At 43.5% G+C, this 20,015-nt stretch overlaps 2 protein-coding genes and 1 long non-coding RNA gene across 3 annotated transcripts; 2 read left to right on the top strand and 1 right to left on the bottom strand.

Moving 5' to 3' along the window:
* Positions 1 to 9,694: 9,694 nt before the first annotated feature.
* On the bottom strand, positions 9,695 to 10,446 carry LOC6627957 (uncharacterized). The gene is made up of 2 exons (XM_002052497.4): positions 10,341 to 10,446; positions 9,695 to 10,260 (listed from the first exon to the last, which is right to left on the bottom strand). The coding sequence occupies exon 2, from the start codon at positions 10,236 to 10,238 to the stop codon at positions 9,723 to 9,725; it is 516 nt and encodes a 171-aa protein (XP_002052533.1). The 5' UTR covers positions 10,239 to 10,260; positions 10,341 to 10,446; the 3' UTR covers positions 9,695 to 9,722.
* A 480-nt stretch (positions 10,447 to 10,926) lies between these two features.
* On the top strand, positions 10,927 to 11,390 carry LOC116651567 (uncharacterized). The gene is made up of 2 exons (XR_004304577.2): positions 10,927 to 11,004; positions 11,074 to 11,390. It is a non-coding gene; the product is annotated as an uncharacterized lncRNA (long non-coding RNA).
* Positions 11,391 to 14,852: 3,462 nt separating this feature from the next.
* On the top strand, positions 14,853 to 18,423 carry sob (sister of odd and bowl). The gene is made up of 2 exons (XM_002052498.4): positions 14,853 to 17,210; positions 17,699 to 18,423. The coding sequence occupies exons 1-2, from the start codon at positions 15,676 to 15,678 to the stop codon at positions 18,126 to 18,128; spliced, it is 1,965 nt and encodes a 654-aa protein (XP_002052534.3). The 5' UTR covers positions 14,853 to 15,675; the 3' UTR covers positions 18,129 to 18,423.
* The last annotated feature ends 1,592 nt before the right edge of the window (positions 18,424 to 20,015 follow it).

Below are 20,015 nucleotides of genomic sequence, written 5' to 3'. Positions count from 1 at the left end.
GAAATCCTTAACCAGCAAGCTAATATATAAGGTGATAGATAAAACTGAAACGGACAAAGACGGGTAATACCCGACAAACATTTTAAAAGATATTAGACAACAAAATTTATTGGAATATTCGAAAGAAGATACTTGAAAAAAATTCGGTCATTTGTACTGCGATATTAAGAAATATAGTGCTCAATCCAATGCGAATTAATTATATTTTCATATTATCAACAACAATCATTTCAATTATGAAGCAAAGAAAAACTTTGAACTGAGAAAGTTGCCAATGGCTTCTGTCAATCCTTAATCAAAAGCCAAACTAAAACTTCTCACATTGCGACCGCTGCACGCGCGTGAACTGTGACCTTTTAATGGCTCTTCGTTCGGACCATAAATACAAAAGAAAAGAGAAAAAAAAGTGGAAAATTAAGTATTCAAATTCACAGGCCGATGTGAACAGACGAAAGAACAACAAACGATGAGGGCTGATAATGCCGGCAATAAAACGAATGGCAACTGAAATCGCACAGAACTTCGAACTGGTAGTTGGCTGCGCTTTTAAGCCTTTTAAACTTCAATCAAATTTCTCAGGATTTGGCAGGCAGCAAGCGGGACAATAACAACAACAACAACAACAACAACAACAACAACAACAGAAACTGGTGCCATAGCCACGCTTTGGATCGAATACAACAACGAGAACAGAAAAGATTCCTCTAGTCGGAAGTGCGCGAATATGAGCTACCCTGTAGCCAGCGGCAAGCAGTTGCATTAAATCAAATTTTCCTCTTTTATATGAAAAATTATTGGTGAAACATAGACACACATAATCACATACACTTTCCAGTTAGCACTTTATTTAGCGAAGCATTAAGCCGCTCAGATAGGAAAATGCGATCTTTAATTACTTCGGTGTTTATTATCCGATCTTCATGATATTTTTAAGGCTCTAAAATGGCATCTAAAAGTGGGTCCAAGAATGGGTTAGATAGACAAACAAATCGACTAAAATATTATTTTTATTATTATATTATATACCTTAAGGGGCCAGAGATACCAACTTCTTTCTCTTACATACTTTTGCAGTACGCCAGAATAACCTTTCCTTGGTCATTTTAAATGGTTCCAGGGTATATGAACAACAACAATAATAATAATGTTGTAATTTGAAGGAAAAGAATGCGTATAGCGAGAGTTGCGGGCACCTTTCTTTGAGCCGAGACGGCAACTTTGGGGTTTTTGAATGGGATGAGGGGACTGTGATCGTTGGGGATTTGCAATGTCGATGATCCTGTGCGCGTGTGTGTGTGTGTGTGCAATGAACAGACAGCTGGGTAGATGCCAGCACGTAAACGTTTCACATGCAGAGAATAACCAGCATTTGGATTTGGATGCCTGATGCTACCAAAATTACCAGACAGCCGACAAACCGTTGAACAACAATATGTTTATGGCTATGCGAAGCACCGAAAATACTTTGATAAAAGTTCACCGTAGCGGTAGAAGACCGTATACAAATTGGCTCCAGCCATTAGTCTCGAGAGTCAAGTTAAACGTTTTAGTGGCTGCGCTTAAGAGCGCTAAAGGTAATTTTTCACTTTGCTGCAGATTCAGTTCTTCTGTTTTTGTTTTTGTTTTTTTTTTTTCTTATACGGCATCATAAAGCAGATCTCTCTAGCAGTCTCATTCGTGCACGGATTCCCACAATTTATGGCCAACTATTGAATGCGTTTCCATGGAATAAGTTTCCTTCCATCTATTTAGAAAACAATTCGATTAGAATTGACTTCTGTCGAGTGTTTCTTGTCTTTTCCTCCCCTTAGCTCAGCTCAATAAAAATACTTTCACATCATATCTACGCAGAGTTGGTTGGAAAATTGAGAGCACTTCGATAACAACAATAAGCAGCATTAATTGTTTGGCATTGTGATCATCCAGCTGTCTAACAATGGGCAAGGGACAATGGTCTTGAGTTTCCATGCGATTTCGACTCCTCCACAAGTGCCTGCGCTTTGTCAGTATTTTCACGCACTTTGTAGAGTGGTTAGATAATCCATTGTTTATGGCATCGAGAAGAAAAATAACTAAAATAAAATAAAACGAAACCCCGAAAATGGGAAAAATGTTTCGTCATTTTGCCAGCCAGTTTGAAATCGAGTAAAGGGGCATTCGGTTCGGTTCGCTTTGGTTCGACACACAATTTGTTGTTACTTGGCAGACAGTCGGGCAACAGCAGACCATCTCAAGGTGCCCAAAAGTATGAGTTTTGTGTATGGAACATGATTTGCTTATGTATTGTTCCAGTTTGGAACAAATTAATTGCACAGTTATTGAAGAAACCGAACTAATGCAGCTACTGCGGCTGAAAAAGATTGTGTAGAAAATTGAAGTTTATTGAACCAATTGTAGAAATAGTTTTATTTCTTATTACTGCTTAAGTCTTTTTAAATATTTTTTTTTTTATGAAAGTCACAGAGAAATTTCTTATTGAAACATTTTTAAAAATATGTACTGTGTGTCTTTCAATACGAAGAGCCTATATTTCTGCATATTTATTAATTAAAGGTCAGATTAAGTAATTGCAAATATATATTTATAGAATAGAATGTAATAGAATTACTAAGATAAATCAAACATCTGAATGTATTAGGTCTAGTCGCTTTAACAGAATTCGGTGAATCTGGGTTCAGCTGCTTGGTGTATTAATTAAATTTCATAAAAATTCTATTTATAAATTGATATGTTTCAATCATTTGCAACACTTCAGGCTATAAATAATATCCTAAGTGAGAGCTGTGATGATATATGAACATATCGTTATTCAACTTCTCTAATTGATTGAATTTAATTTGATCGATCTCATTTCATGCCCATAGCCCGGCAACCCTCTCTTCCTTACCACCCCAACCTCATCAATTTAGTTTGACAATCGCTTCGAATGCTTGTAAACCGAACCCATTAAGGCCCATCCACAAGACTGAACACAATTCAAACTGAATGGATGCGCAACAATTGCACTTTGAGGCGTTTTAAAGAATAACAACAATAACTAAGCGAAACCCAACAGCAACAGCAACAGCAACAGCAACGACAACGGCAGCAGTCGAGAAATGAAATGAAATCAAATGATGTGTATAAAAATGAAAATAATACAAAGATAAATAACAACAGCAACGACAACAACAAAACTGGAAACAAAACCATATAATAATAAAAATCAAGAAAAATAACTACAAAAGCGCAAAGTATACGCTGTATTTGTATCTGTATCTGTCGATGAGGCTGCCCGCTCGAGGGCGGGGGTGAGGGCGAGCTCGTATATGGCCCGGCTCTGTTGCTGGCGGCGCTGCTGTTGCTGCTGCTGCTGTTGCTGTTGCTGAGGTGCTGCTGCAGACAAGCGGGAACGATGGCGACAGCCATGGACAACAACATGCGAGACTCTTAACCTTTGACGCCCGAACAATGAAGTGGTTAAAAGCAAGACATTAACACACAGACTTACAGGCAGCAAACATTGCCAGCAACAACAGCAACAACAACAACAATAGAAAGACTCAGACTCGGGCCGCTGACGAGGTCTGGGCCTGGACCTGGGCTTGGGCCTGTGGCTGTGTCTGTGGCTGTGCCTGTGCCTCATAGAGCAGCTCGAGCTGTGCTGTTGGCTTGTAGCACTTGAGTGGAATGACAGAAATTAGTGAAATTTATTATTGATATCCACTTGAATTTATAGAGCAGCGAACAAAAGGCGTTGTTCGTAGTCGTCTGAGTCGGAGACGGAGTCAGTTTTGGACTCCCCGCTCTACCTTTTTTCTCGTGACTTATATAAAGGTGCATCTTTGTGGCGTCTCCGTCTGAGTAGCAGCAGCAGCTGCTGCAGCTGAAAAAAAAAAAGAATTGATGGCATTGCGTTGCGATCTAATGCGTGTGATAAACAGGTTCAGGTTCTGTTGCACCTAAGCGAGCAGAAGGTGTCGCTGCGTATAAATTATGAGTGGAGGAACAATAAAATGCACAACAGGCAGCAGCGCTAATAGTCGATAGATAGAAGAAGTTACCGCTGCGCTTTCTACTGCAGAGACGGAGACGAAGAGAAAGAGAGAGAGGGGGAATAGAGATCAGGCAGAAGAGCTGTCTCAGCTTTATTGTGAAGCCACCCAGAATGGTGGCGGCGGTTGCTGTGGACAGCGACGACGACACCCGCAGCATCGATCCGATCGATCCAATCGATCGAATCGATCGATCGATCGATCGCATTTTTATAAAGTGTATTTTCCAGCAGTTCCGAGAAAACTTGAGCGCCGCACAATAGAGTTATTTAGAGGCCCAAAGTTATGGTTATTGATTTGAAATATCACACGATATGAGTAAGGAGTGCGTGTATGCGTTAAAATAACAGAGCCAGAATCATCTACTTCATGGCAGAGAGAGGGACCCCCGAACAGACTGGCAGGTTCTTGAGCGCACAAAAGCCGCCGTTGCACACACACAATACACACACGCTCGCACACACACACACACACTTCAGACTGGAGGCTTCAGCTCCATTTGTTGCAGCCGCAGCGTCTTGAGTCTTCAACCTTCGAGAGCTGAAGTGTTATGGGCGAGTCGCGAGCTCTTGACAGACCCTCGTGCTCGTGCCCTGTTTCAAATGTTCAGAAATTGTGGAACCTTTAATTAAACGGTGGCCTAAAATATGCAAACGAGTCGAGGCCGACGCTCGGCCGTATGCCAAGTCCAAGTCATAACTCATTTTCATTTTAAACAGCGGGTAGTGAAGGGGTGGGGGGGGACTCTGGCAAGCGGGGGCAACGCAGGAGGCACCGTCGGGTACCGTCGGGGTACAGCCCATGGGCCACTTTGCATACTAAACGGCGCACGCCCCACTTTCAACGCATGCCGAAGACGCGTCTCAGCTCGGCTACAGCAGCGTCTCCGTCGTCGTCCTTCGGGCGCTTTTTCGGCAGTCAGGTGGGAGTGACCATGGAGTTTTTTTTTTTTTATTTTCTTTGTGGTGCGCTACCGAAAACAGAAACCGGCAGAGTTCTCCAGTTTTTTTCGCTTCAGCAGATTTGCATGCGCCAGTAGAATTTTGATTATGGCTTCGAACCGCAAGAAACTCATTTAAAATCGATTTATGCAAGGATTAAGATTCAGTTACTACGCCAAGAATGGAGGAGAGAAAAGACTGAACTCTACCGCCTCTCGCCCCTTGCCCCTTGCCGCTTGCCTCTTGCCGCTGTGGCATGTCCATCATGCAGCAGTTGGCTGCAAGTTAAGAAATTAGTAAAACTCATTTTTGCATTTTTAGCCTCCGGGCTTAAACTTAATTCGGAAGCACAGCAGGAGGTTCTAAGTAAATAAATGTGCCTACCCGGCCTCCATTCGTTTAATTTGCATTTTATTGCACCGGGCCCTGGCCTGGACTCTTGGAGTTGGGAAGTCCCGGGACACAGCCAATTAAGCGTATATTTGCCACGCTTTACAGCTTTGGACTGGACTCTTCCTGCCGTGCGCTGCTCTACTTTGGCCAAGGCGCAGCTTAAAATGATTAAAGGCCTTCCCGGTCCAGACAGCCTCCTATATTAATTTGTGTATTCGCTTTGTGCTCCAAGTGCCATCGTATCTCGTATCTCACAACAGCCCTGAGAAATTGAAAGTGAATGCCAGGCAGCAGGAAATGAGTTGCCAATAGAATAATCATAATGCACCATAGGGGGTGGATGATCCCACGACATTCGGTCTTAAAGCTAATCGCAGAGTTTATCGATAGTGTAGACCATATAGTACATATTTTACATTCCATATCCGGCTAGTAATGGCATGGATATGGATCCTGCGAGAGTGCGAGCAAATTCTGGGAAAGCCAGAGTAACATAGGATCTGTCTCACTAAATAGAGGATAGACTCAAGATTAAAACAGATGCAATTCGGGTAAGTTGTCAAAAATCAGTTGTTGTCTAAGTGAATTTTTTATTCAGACAAATAAACAAGGAGCTTTTAGATTTCAAACAATGGGTGTAGTATTGTCTTAGACGACGACCTATTTGCTAAACAAAAAAGGTGGGTTGCTGGTTTAAGAATATTTATAAGAATATAAGTACTTTAGTATATAAGATCACTAATCAAGTGATAGCTAATCAAAAATCATATCTAAAAATCTTCTGGGAGATTAAAGAATGGAGAGAAGCTCCTCCAAATTTGTTTTGCTACTAATTCTGCTTTAATTCCAAAGCAATTTTTTAATTAATGCCTAAATTAGCAACTGCTGCTACAACCGGCAGCCGATGGCCTTTCTCTTTCTTGCTCTCTATCTTACTTGAAGCCTATGTATGTCATTTAGGGCAGTCCGATTACGATACGATATCTTATCCGAGTTGTGTGTAAATGCAATTTGAGGTGTTGTTGGTGTCGTTGTTGACCCAATGCGAATGCGAAATTGAAATTTATTTCTTTCTCACGTAGTCGCCTCTGTCATTAGCTCAATCAGAGAGACGTTAAATCGCGTGCATCAATTTGGCCATTTAGGGGCTTGGCCAACAAACGACTCAAGCATTTGCCCAGTGAGCACGAATGGCGCCCCATTCGGCAAGCCAATACCAATACCAATATCAATACCGAGTCCGATTCCGATTCCGCTGCCGATGCCGATGCCAATTCCGAGCACATGTCCACAGCGGCTGATGCCCATTCCAAACGGTCAGCGATGCACAACGAAATGCTGCGGCTGTCACTCAGTTTCGAGTAGGGGGCTGAGTACACTCACATCAGTCAGTCCGTCAGTCAGTCCGTCAGACAGTCCATCAGTCAGTCCGTCAGTCAGTGACTGCAGCCACTCAATAATTCGGCAGTCGTCATTCACTTCCTTCTACCTTCTGAGCAGCGAGAAAATTGCAAACAATTTTCCATTGATGTTGTTTTTTTTTTTTTTGTTTTTTTTTTTGTATTCTTAAAGTTGTTTCATTACAATTTTTTACCCGGTTTGTTTGCAATTAATTGAGATTCGCAATCCCCAGAATCGCAATCGACTCCGAACCACTCTCTCAGCTCTTATTTGCCCATGCAAATTATATTGAACTGATTCCCACGACGCTCTTGGCCAGATGGCTTCGATTTGAATTCGGGCCGTCCTTAGTTGATTGTTGTTGTTATTTTAGTTGCTGTTGTTGTTGCTGTTATTTCTGGTTGAAGGCATCCAAATCATTCAGGGAATGTTTGAGCAGGGGCGGCAGAAATGTTTCACATTCACACTGTTCGACTTCGGTTAGTTGATTGTTCGGTTTTCCTTGGCAGATAATCACTTTCGACCGGGGCAAAAACATTTCAAAATTGGCAACTGAAATGAGTTAAACATTTTAATTTGATTGGCATTTAGAGAATTTCTTTTAATTGGCCAGGCATTAGAAATCTAGAGAAAGCAGTTAAAGAGAAAATGGAATGGGAACATGCAATGAATAATAAAATAAAGAAGATGCAACTTATATAAACTACCTAAAATAATAATAATCTAATAAGCTAAACCAGCATAATTTAGATAAGCACATTACAAAAATGTTGATCTTTATATTAGTAAATTCGACTAACAGTTAGTTTAATGGAAGTAAAGCTTAATAGCTTATAAAAAAAAATTAATTAATAGCTATACAAAAAATCTGCTCTCTCTTAGAGCTTATACCTTGTTGTAGTTAGATCACCAAACAAATTAACGAAACAAGATTTGTAACTATTTCTCTTAACGAGATTTATAACTCTATTTTTTGGAGCTTTTCATACATAAACGAGCTCGAAAAAACCTAGTAGATATTTACATAAAGGAAGAATAGTATCAGTCTTTTCACTCTTTCTAATAGCAATTCCCCACTTCAAAATCTTTCAATTCGTCAACACTTTTATTTGCTTAAGATCTTTGTCCATGCGCCAACTCATTTGTTGTTTGCTCACTCGCCTCGAGAACCATGTCAATACACAACAACAATAATATCAGAAACAACAACGGGAGATCTCAAGTATCCGAGCCCAAAAGTTGAGGAACGGCGCAGATCAAAGAGCAAAATATTAATATTTCTTAATCCATTGTAATTATGATTTCTCCCCCATTGTTTGTCACACAGAAATGTAACCTTCAAAACAGCCGGCACAAGGTCCGAGCTCTTTTTCAATAGATCATATTACCAAGTGAATATGTCAATTCCTCACGAAAAACGATAAGAGATCTGCGTCACAGCTCCGAGAGAAACACAAAAATTGTAAGGCAAAATGCCCGAGAACTAATTGTAACCACAAAATCGACTACCAGGCCGTCGATTTCAACAGAAAACTGAACTGACAAAAAATAAAAATAAAAATTAAACATAAGAATAATAATGATAATAACGCGAAGAAGTAGACAAAGAAGTGAGGCAGCGCCTAATCTTGACGGCAGCGTCTGGGACAGGCAGAGGGATTAGTTGGTCCAATCAGCGGCAACGCCTGCGGCTAATGAACAGCGGCTGCTGCCACTGCCACTGCCCGGCCGGCTGTTACCGGGAATTGGGAATTGGGAACCGGGAACTCAGGGGCGTTCGCCCCTGGTAATTACTCGTACCAATAAAAAGTCACGCCAAACAATGGCAACGGGTCGGCCGGGACCAGGGCCAAGATCGTCGATAGTCGATCTTATCGCTGCCGTACATGTGTGTTATGACTTTTACTTTTCTTTGGCTGCCCCGCGCCGTGCCAAATCAAAGTAGATTAAAGCCTCGATCGGAAAGATGACAAGCGGTCCAAACAATCAAAATCAAATTACGAGACAGCAATCAATAATTTGACGCGACAAATCACATGCACAAAGGTAAGGGGCATTTACAGGGATCCCACACTGAAAACAAAGCAAATCAGAATTCTCAGAGTCGCATGTTAAATAGACAGCCATTAAAATGAAAGTTTAGTTTTATTGGACCAGATACGCGAATTAACGAGTACTCGCCCACTTAGCTTTCCACTTTTTAGTAAGGCACTCCAGATTTTCGACTGGAAACTTGGGACATCCACCCCCATGGAACCTCATGCACTCGTCGTATTTGTAAGTCCACCTGTACTCTGGAACCATGCAAAGCTGTTACCTTTCACTTGGGCGATCACAACGTTCTAGGAGGCATATATCCTATCTATTAATACAAGCCATGCCTTCCTTCGTTCAGCTTTGTTCTGATTTGTGGCCTCATTTGGATAGAATACGCGACTTTAATGTCTTTTCTCCATCGATATTATTGTGAAAGTGCAGAGAGACTTGGAATGTCTGCAATTTGGAATATATATTCAAAGCAATCGAAGCAAATTGCACGTTAGTTCCAGATTTCATGCAAATATATAACCGATCGGTCACAAGTACCTCAGTAGTTCCCGATAAAACCTTATTGTCAAATAACGTAAGACGTGCAACTCCCAACTTCTGAGCTAGCCTCATTTGAAATATAAATATACTTTAAATGAAGACAACAGAAGACGAAAATCTTGCATCGACAACTCATTATTCTCAGCATATCATATAGGAAAATGTAGTTGACCGACCCACAGATGGAAATGACTAGATTGAATCAGCTTTTTGTTCTGATCAAGTACATGTCCTATTCTAAAATTAATTAATAATATTTTTGGTAATTAACATTTATATCAAGGCTATTTGTCTACTGGCGCTTAAGTACTATTTTTCAACTAATCAATTTATGTAGGTCGTTTGATCGTCTTATTACGTTTGGCTAAGCTGTCCCAGTTTTCTTGGCGGCTTCCTCCTGCTCGAATTCCTCGATGCGACGCTCTAGGACATCCACATCCAGCCACATAATCGAGGCCTTGTGCCAACTGGGCGGCGGATCGCTGTTAATCTCATCTAAAAGCTTCTTGAGGCGAGCTCTATCCACGTCAATGGCCATTTTTCGCCTTTTGAGCATTGTGGCCTTTTGGGGATCTATCGATGTATCTGGCTTGGCGCGCTTTAGCGAAGCTTTTTGGGTCTGACATGCCTTATTCTTGGTGAGTCGCTTTTCTGCATCGCCGGCAGGCGAGTCCTCCTTGACCGCCGGCCCCTTCTCCTGCTGAGCCAACTTGGCCTTGGGTCGAAATGCATCTTCTGAACCATTTGCTTTTATCGCCTCTGTTTGTGTGTAGATAGATCTCGTTTTCGGCACTTTTACGGGGATTACCTTTGCAGGGTTAGCACGTAAAAGATTTGTTATAACCGCGTTCTTATGAGCCTTACGCTTCGGAGGCTCCATCGTAAGGACTGTGCAATTATTTCTATAAAAAATTCGTGTACAAAGTCCGTATCCTTTTACTTAAACGAATATATTTTCATATGTATCACATGGAATATTTACCAGAATCCTTCTTGATTTTTATAAACTTTAAACTTTTCAATGTACTTCTCACAATCGAGTCACAGCAATGATTGCGAATGGCTTTCCATTGTCGCCCTGCATGAAATTCACAACAGGAATATCAAGGCTACCCTGATGCAGTAATTTCTATTTAATTTTAGGAGTACGCACTGTACGACCCGGCTGTGTCCGGGCCAAGTTTTCGTTTCTTAAAATTTTAGACATCGCTTGTCTATCCATCACAACTATCCTCTATGTTCCACCCAGGTGCAATGAGTTTGAAGCTGATTGGATGTAATTTCGGGCAGTTTCCTTGGATCAAGAGCCTGGCTTTATTACTTGACGCTAACTTTGTGAGGGCTGCAATCAAAATTAGGCCAAGATATATATTCATGACTGCCGATCTCAAACAAGATGATTGAGATATGTGTCATTTTAGTACTAGTTGTTTACGGATAGTGAATGTAGCTTATTTAGTGGTCTAAATACATTAGTTCCACCATCGAGCGAACAAATTACAACTTAGTTCTAGTTAAATGTTGGTAAATATAAGTGGCAGAAATATGCGATCAATTTTAAGTATCTTATTTATCGTCGAATATCATGAATCTTGTTGCACTAATTTTCATTTTCATTTACTTTGTTGGCATTGTGCAGGCTGTTGGTAAAACTACATAAAATAGCTCTTCAATCGCGTGAAACTATGAAACTATATTATTAACAATTATACCAGATCGATGTCTTCAGAAACCTGGAGTAGCAGGGAGTTGCTATGCCTACCATATGAGGTATTCCTACTATCCAAATAGAGGAAAGTGTAAAATGTTCATCTATGGTGGATGCCCAGGAGAGAGCGATAATCGTTTTCGATCACGTAGCCAATGCGAAAGTCGCTGCCACGGAATGTGAATTTAATTTGTGAACCGGCCATTTAAGAAGAGATCTATTGAAAAATATTACGCACTTCTAACTTTACACACAGCAAACTCTATAAAAAAGAAAAAACAGCAGGCGTAAACAATCGATTAAAAATATTTATTTTATTTGATATTTGTAAAAATTGTTATTTACATGATTGTTAATAAGTTTTGCTCCAAAAAGCACATCATGGAGAAATAATATTTATCATTATGAGTCTTTAGCTGTTATTGGCCTTATATTTCTGCAAGTTGTTAAGTAATTTGTTTAATCTAAAGCTCTGATTGAAAACTTCAAATTTCAGCTTATTTTAAATGTGTGAGAAATGATTTTGTTGTTATTTAATCTTTAAAATGAAATGCAGATATATCTCAATTTTTATCTTAAGTCGTAGAAATTTGCGATCGATTGAGTGCGTGTCCCGTTACTTTCGACCTGATCCTCAACCTGCGTTTCGGAGCTGGGTATTTGTAGGGCTTTGCGACATTTTGTTTGGTTCATGATCTTGAGTGAAGTTTCTGTCTGCTCTGCTGTCCTTGCCCCTTGTGGCAGGTAATGTCCCTGTCCCTGTCCCTGTATATGTTCATGTCCCTGTGCCCGCTGCCGCGCATGTTGCTTGCTATGTACAACATCAAGTTTTATCGCTGATCGTGATCATGTAATTCCAGCCCACGCATGCGCGCACAGCGTTAAGGAATCAAGTTTAGCGCATTCTTATTGCCGATCCGAATGCGCGCCTTTCCCTGTGACAGATGGTGTAAGGCTGCAAGGCATTCCCGTGCCCAGACCCAGACCCAGACCCTGGCCCAAGCCCAGACTCAGCATCAGCATCAGACTCAGACTCAGACGTAGTCCGAAGAGTTTTGCGGATTGACTGGTTTTCGCTAGAGCCGAGCGTTCTATATGTAAACTGGTACTTGATATTTGAAATCATGTACCATTTGCCTTGAGACGCAGCGCCCGAGTCGCAGCCTCAACCTCAGCCTGGATGTGGATCTGATCGTCGATCGTGTCCCTGACAAAGCGGCACAGGAAACGCGCATTTAAAAGCGCGACTATCGAAATATAACGACATTAAGCTGCCCCAGAGCGAGACTGAGCAAGAGAGAGAGAGGGCGAGAGAAAGGGAAAGAGGAAACAGTAGAGCCATTTAAAGGAAGCTTGTGTCAATACGAAAACCCCATGGAGTTTACCTTGGAATGCAGTCGCTGCGATCGCTAATCTTTTGAAGGCGCCGACGCCGCAATGATCATCATAAGCGAACGTTTGGGCGCACTAAGCGACATAATTGCTACCGTGGGACGAGCCCGGACTCTGTGGACGCTAATCCACAATCCGCAAAGCTCCTTGCTGGAGTGGAGGCCCCAGCCGTTTGGTGCTTGGTGATCCCTGCTGCTCTGTGGCCGATCATTACGAGACGCGCTCCTAATGCGCTCCAATCAAACACACACGAAACGAGCATATGACATGTTTGTGCATTATTAATCATGATAATATCTGTATAAATGGTAGAAAACTGTGCATTGCTTCTCTGCTTCACCCGCTGCCGCAAATCTGCGGCCAAATTGCAATTTAATGCAAAAATAAATTGCAGCGCCGACTGCAAACGTGAAGCTGGAGCTGGAGCCGCAGTCAGAGCTGATGCTGGAGTTGTAGCTGACCAACCGGCAGCCGGAGCAGGCAGCTCCCATGATTATTGGTCATTTACTTGCGCCGTTTAGCGCATTAAAATTCAAGCGGCCTCTGCGCACATCTGTGCATCCGTGCAGCTCCGAGTCAGCTGAGTCCCACAGTCAAGCTTTATGCATACAGATATAATTGACAGTTGAAAACCTGGACGTAAAGTGTAGCTCCAATCCGAAGTTCGCGTCTCGGTCGTGCTCAATTCTGGGCGTAGGACTTGCAGCTGTGACTGTGTCTCTCTCTCTCTCTCTCTCTCTCTCTGTCCTTGTCCCTGTCCCTTATCCAGCAACGGCAACTGCAACTGCAACAGCATCTGCATCTGCATCTGTGGGGCGTGTGTTTTGCTATGGCGTGCGAGCAAAATTATTCCAATGAGTTCTTGCTGCAGCTGCCAAGGGGGGGGGCCAGCTGCTGGTGTGCAACACACATTCGTTGGGGGTAGCGCCTGGGGACCAAGAAATCAACGCGTTCGCTAATGGGCACTAGCTAGCAGGTAAATACACTGTTCGAAATATTTGCTTAGTACATTTCTATACCCTTCAAATAATTGATCCTTGCGGGACTGACTCCTGAGTAAAGGAACATAGTTTTTTTGGGGGATGCAATACTATATTTACTGTGAAAAAGGAAAACATATCAAAGCTGCTAAACAATTCAGTATCATCTTTCGTTAGCTTGCAAACCAGATTTGTGGAGCTCTTGGTTTTTTGAAGAAAAACAATTTTTTGCAATGTAATTATTTTGCTATACCCTATACCCATCGAAAATGGTCCGTAGTTTCGGATGATCGATAACATCTCATCGATAACTTCGAAATCCCGTTTATTGGGCTTAAAGGTCACGTTTTTACATATATCATTGCTAATAAGATTACAAATATTTCTATTTAGTATTTAAATAAACTTACCAATCCAAGTTAATAACTATATGAGTTATTAAATGAATGTAGCAATTACATAAATAAATTCGAAATGATTTTTATTCGGATTCACCAGCAAACCCCAATTCAACTCCCTGACTACGAACGTCAAGTGCAAGCAACGACTTTAACTATCGCTCAAGGCTATCAACGATTTGTCTGAGTTCTCAAGCAAGTTCTCGAAAGGTGCAGTCGAACAGGCTGTATGTCTGAATATGGGCAAACAAATAAAGTAATACTACATAATTGCTAGCAAAAAAATAAAATAAAATAATATGTAGAGAAAGATGACAATCAGAAAGAAATGAGAAAAGTGAAACTCATAAACAAATGCAACAACAAAACTGCAAAGCTAAGTTAATAATCAAATAAGAAATGGCAAATAATGTGCGCCGCAACAACAACAGCAACAGCAGCAACAACAACAACAACAACAATCGCAGCGATTACTTCTAAAGCAATTGCGAAAGAACACCCACTCAAAAATAAGCGTTTGCCATATTAACAATAACTGCGAGCGCCAATAACCGGTTAACATGTTCTCTCTCTCTCTCTCTCTGTGTGTGTGCGTGAGTGATCGCGCTCTCTGCAGCTATGTGCGTGTGTGTGTGTATGTGTGTGTGTGTGGGTGATCGCCCAAGAGATGGGCACACTAAGCACACAAGCACAAAACGTGTTTCGTTTGCACCTACTAACCACCTTGCTGCGCTCACGCGTGCTCTCACTCTCTGCGCTCTCGTGTTCACTCTCTCTCGCTCTCTCCATCTCTGTCGCTCACTTGTGATCATGTGTCTGTTGCGCTCTTGCACTCGCGCCTGCTCTCACTCAGCTGGCTTGAGTGCGAGTGCACTGTGAAAGTGTGCGTGGCAATGTGTGTGTGTGTGTGTGTGTGTTGGTGAGAGCCGCTTTGGTCAGGCGAAACGGCAACAAGTGAGCGCAGGTCCAGGTCCGCGCGCCGCTCGCAGAGCAATGGACTTTTAGTTATTCCGTGATCTTTTACCAATATTGTGCAGCGCACACGGCACGACGGCTGATCGCAGAGCAGCAGCAGCAGCAGCAGCAGCAGCAACAGCAGCTACAGCAGCAACAAATCCGCCCCTGGTTTTAAGAAACACAAATTATACGCATATTTATTTACGGAAGTGTCAAAACGGAAACGCCGAACTTAACCTCAATAGCACGCCCCCTTCCAAGCCGCGTACCGTTCGCTGATCGAGCATATATTGCAATAATTCTAACAGTGCTTTGTCAACTTTCCAATTGAAACGGTTTGTGACAATAACGCCCACAAAAACATTTCTGTTTTCTTTTGTTGGGCCAAGCTCTTCAAAGCTGTGCGCGTGTGCGACGTCATTTGATCTACCCGCTGGAAGTGTGCCCCCCTCCCCCAAACCCCCGTCCACTAACAGCGCCAGTGCTGCCAATTGGTTTTGTTGTTGTTGTTTGTGTTTTTTGTTTTCATTTTGCCCGTGTTGCTGTTTGCCGTTTGCCGTTTGGAACGTCAAATTCGATTTTTATGACTTTTGAAAGCGTGACTAAGGCGTGATTTATGATGGCGTGTGGTTTTTAATATTCATGTGCAAAGTCAAAAGCCAAAAAGCAGCCACGAACCAAACGCAGCAGCCACTGGCCACAAGAGGCGCGCGCACTCAACCTGCGTAGGTGCGCCAAACAATAAAAAAAATCAAAGCCAGCCCCAATAGCCGGACAACAACAGCAACAACAGGCGTTGCATCTTTGTGCCCACGGGCCAAGTGCTGGCTCGATATCCTGCTGTGTGTGCGTGGATCAGTGGATCAGTGTTTTGGGCTTTTTATGGACGCAGTGAAGCAATTGACTGCCGCTGCTGCAGCTGGCAAGCACGACAACAACAGCACAAGCAGTAACAACAACAACGACAACAACAACACTATGCAAACGGTGCAACAACAAAGCAATATAACAGCAACAGCAACAACAACAACAGCAACAGCAACAGCAGTAACAGCGACTGCAGCCGAGAGCTGCAGTAAGTCACATTCGCTAGAAGCGACAGCAACAATTGCAGCCAGCAACAAGAACAGCAGCAGCAGCAGCAACAACAACAACAAGCAACAAACAGATATGACTACAACAACTACAACAAATATCGAGCAGCAGCTCAAAAAAACAGAAGTGCAACCGCAATCAGCGGCAACAGGCAAAGCAGCAACAAGCTCAACAGCAGCAGCAACAAGCGCATCAGCAACTGTTGCTGCTGCAGCCACTAAATCAAGCGCAGCAGCAATGGCCGCTGCCACAGCAACAGCAGCAGCTGCCACCAATGATCTGGCAGCAGCAGCTGCTGTGGTGCTCTCGCTGCAGGGCACCATGGTCAGCAGCCTGCAGCAGGCGGCATTGCTGCCGGCCAATTCGGCAGCAGCAGCAGCGCTCAACTTGCAGGCACTCGAATCCTATTTGGCGCTGCAGCGTCTCACCGGCAAATCGGATGTTTTTCGCTTTAGCAGCAGCAGCAACAACAACAACAACACTAGCAATGGCAACAGCAACGGCAACGGCGGCAGCAGCAACAACAACAGCAGCAGCACCAGCAACAACAACAACAGCGATGCTGAGCAGAATGCAACATTGCCAACGCTAATAGATATAGCCAGCATTGAGCTAAAGTCGAGCTGCTCCTCGAGCGCCTCAAGTATCTCCACAGCTGTGGCCACTTCGCCAAACGGCAGCAGCAGCAACAACATCCACAACACTAGCAGCAACAGCAGCTGCAGCAACAACAACAACAGCAGCAACACTAACAACCACAACAACAACAACAACAACAGCTCCTCAAGCACAGCCAAGTGCATTCCACCGCTGCCCTCAATTAGCACCGTGAGCGCCGCCGTGGCCGCTGCTGCTGCCGCTGCCGCCGCTGCGGCCAATCAGCAGGCGGCACTGGACTGTGCCACAGCCGCCGAATTGGCAGCCGAATGCGATTTGCCGCTGCTCGACGGCGAGGATGCCCTGTCCTTTGAGGCTGGCGACCTGGACAGCAGCTACGGCAGCTTCATCTTCAATCCGAGCAGCTTCGGCGCCACGGACACGGACACCACGCTGCACTCGCTGCAGGCGACCATGTACCAGGACAAGCTGAGCGTCATGGCGGCCGCTGGCAGCAGCAGCAGTGCGGAGGATGCGACAAATGGCTCCACGGCAGCGGCAGCCCAGCGCTCCAAGAAGCAGTTCATTTGCAAGTTCTGCAATCGCCAGTTCACCAAGTCCTACAATCTGCTCATCCACGAACGCACCCACACGGACGAACGTCCCTATTCCTGTGACATATGCGGCAAGGCCTTCAGGCGTCAGGATCATCTGAGGGATCACAGGTAAGAAAGGCACAAGCAAAGGCCAAGGCCAAAGCAAGTAGCCAGACGATTGTAGAAATAAATCTGACGAAACCTTTTCAAAACTTAGCGAAACGTTGCAATACCAATCGAATCTACTCGAAAAAAAAGGGAAGGATTCATAAATTAAAAATGATTAAAATAACAAACAATTTGTAGAACTTAAACCTTTTATCATAAACTCAGCCCTGTTACCTTATAGATTATCTATATGGCATATTCGGGCATTATCTCTACTAACTTTCGGCTTTTTTTCAATCAAAAGTCGCTTAGCTTTTTGACTTATGAATTGTCAGAAAAAACGAATTGCGGAACTTGGCTTAAATATGTAAATTAAGATTATATTTGACTGATCGTTGAATTGTTTTTATATTATTTGTGCTCCAGTTTCCTACAGTTTCCGAAAATTTTAAGAAGCCAAATAACTAATCTTTATATTTTATTAATACTTTTATTCTCTTCCGCCACAGATACATTCACTCCAAGGAGAAGCCCTTCAAGTGCGCCGAATGTGGCAAGGGCTTCTGCCAGTCGCGCACTCTAGCCGTGCACAAGATTCTGCATATGGAGGAGTCGCCGCACAAGTGTCCCGTTTGCAATCGCTCCTTTAATCAGCGCTCGAACCTGAAGACGCACCTACTCACACATACGGACATCAAGCCCTACAATTGTGCCTCATGTGGCAAAGTGTTTCGGCGCAACTGTGATCTGAGGCGCCACAGTCTGACGCACAATCTATCGGCCACGGGTGGCATGGGCGGTGGCTTGGGTGATATATTTGGCAGCAGCAGCAACGGTTCCAGCTCCGATCTGGGTCTATCGATGGTGCTGCCCAGCCCAACAGGCTCCGGAGCAACTGCCTCAGCCACCTCCAGAGATCTGGTTGCCGTCAGCGATTGAGCTCCTTTCAAGAAAGGAAGCGCTCTCAAAATCTCATTTGCAGCTCTCAACAATTCGAATCCCTCCACAATGTGTCTGATCTGTGTTGCTCGTACTCGTGGCCTTTAAGTTGCTTACAGCTTACAGCATTTAATTTAGTTTTAGCTTGTGACTAATTATGGTTAAGCTACTGATATTTCTAGCTGGTAATCTATTGGATATTTGAAACATAGAAATATATCGAAAGTTTGACTTTATTTGGATATACTTATTATATATAGAGTATTAAGTAAATTGTGGACTTTTATCGTAAAATCGAATAAATGATATAGTTTAATAGAAATACTTATACTTATTTATTCTTAAGACTTGGATCACAATGGACTCGTCAGCAAGTCTATAAATCTACTCAAAAGGATAGGGAGAGTAAAACTCCAAAAGTTTCATCCCTATTTAAGGACTGCGACAACAAATCATTACCCAATGATCATTAATAACAAGGCTGACCTCTAACAAGCACCATCTCTGATGAGAAAGAGGAAGAATAATCCTCAAATTAACCCTCTTGACATAAAATGGACAAATGGACATGGAAGATGTCTCCAGAAAGAGTTGATCGTACACAAAAATGGAAGACGGAAAATGACGACGAAAGTTTTTCCAGAAAAACTCTATAGCTTCAAAAAAGGAATCGAGTTACAAAATTTAATTTCCGAATTCCTTTAATTAAATTAGTTCTTCGGGTCGATTTCCAGTGTATTCTCGAGTGTTCCCAGTGCTTCCTGTTGCGCACCTTTTGTACTCCGTTCTGACCCCGTTTACATGCCTCCCACCCAGCCTGGTCTGGTTTCTCACATGTTGTTACACTGTTTGCCCACTTGTAGCAAACGAGAAATCAAATATTTGTAGCGATGTTTATCGCTCGAGTGCCAACAAGGGCAATTAATGTACCATTAAGGTGTGCACACTCATTCCACCAGGCCAAACAAGCCTTTGACAACTGGAAGAACACGCGGGCCTGAGACAAAGCGACTACTCACACTTTCCCACCAGCCTTTCTGCAGAGGCATTGATCGCTCGCCCGCCTTATCGCCTAGCCAAACAATGTAGAACAAGCCAACGACACGAATTGTGGAGCAGGCGCTATCACCTGGACGCCCACCCAGGTGACGACTAGAGCCCTTGGAGCCTTTGGGCTCTAACTCTGCCAAATGGCTGACAGCTGGCTGGCTGGTTGGCCTCAAAGTTAACACAATATTTTTATGATCGACTACAAAACAGAGATGCGACCAACTTGGCCAAGTTCAAAAGCGCATGCCGACCTCAGCCCCTAACGACCAGGTCGGCAGCGCTCCATCTCTGTTTCGCGGGCCAGGTTGCCGTCTCTTTCGGCATTTGGTTAAACGGATCAATGTGAAGCCGCCTGTGACGACGTAGTTGCATTTCCTGCGCCAGCTTCAACAAACCAATTACAACGATCAAACAACAATTATGGGTGCCACAGCTCTTGACCAGCCCGGCTCCAAGCCCCGCACCAGCCCTTCCATTCCCAATACAGACTGTGGCAACAGTTAAACACGAACTGCGCGCGCTGCTCTCTGCAAATATTTGCGCGGATATTGTTCTATTCAATGGAACAAGCACCGAACGAGACATGTCCCAGCAACAGCAACGACAACGACAGCGACAACGTTTGGGCCATTAGCCAAAGAGCTCTGCAGACTCCAGCTGGAGCTGGAGCTCGAGCTGGAGTTGGTCTTCCCTCTGCCTGGTTACAGTTTGAAGCAGCGTCTCTGCGAATTGCCGGCAATTTCACACTTTATGCGCGACGGCTTCATTTCCACTCCAGCTACAGCTACAGCTCCAACTCCAGCTTCTCATGCGGGCGGGCGGGGGAGCTAGCGGGCG

The sequence above is a fragment of the Drosophila virilis genome, chromosome 4 (genome assembly GCF_030788295.1).
Source record: "Drosophila virilis strain 15010-1051.87 chromosome 4, Dvir_AGI_RSII-ME, whole genome shotgun sequence".
Taxonomy (NCBI): domain Eukaryota; kingdom Metazoa; phylum Arthropoda; class Insecta; order Diptera; family Drosophilidae; genus Drosophila; species Drosophila virilis.
Note: the sequence above shows the minus strand (reverse complement) of the source record. Positions and strands in the feature narration are given on the sequence as shown.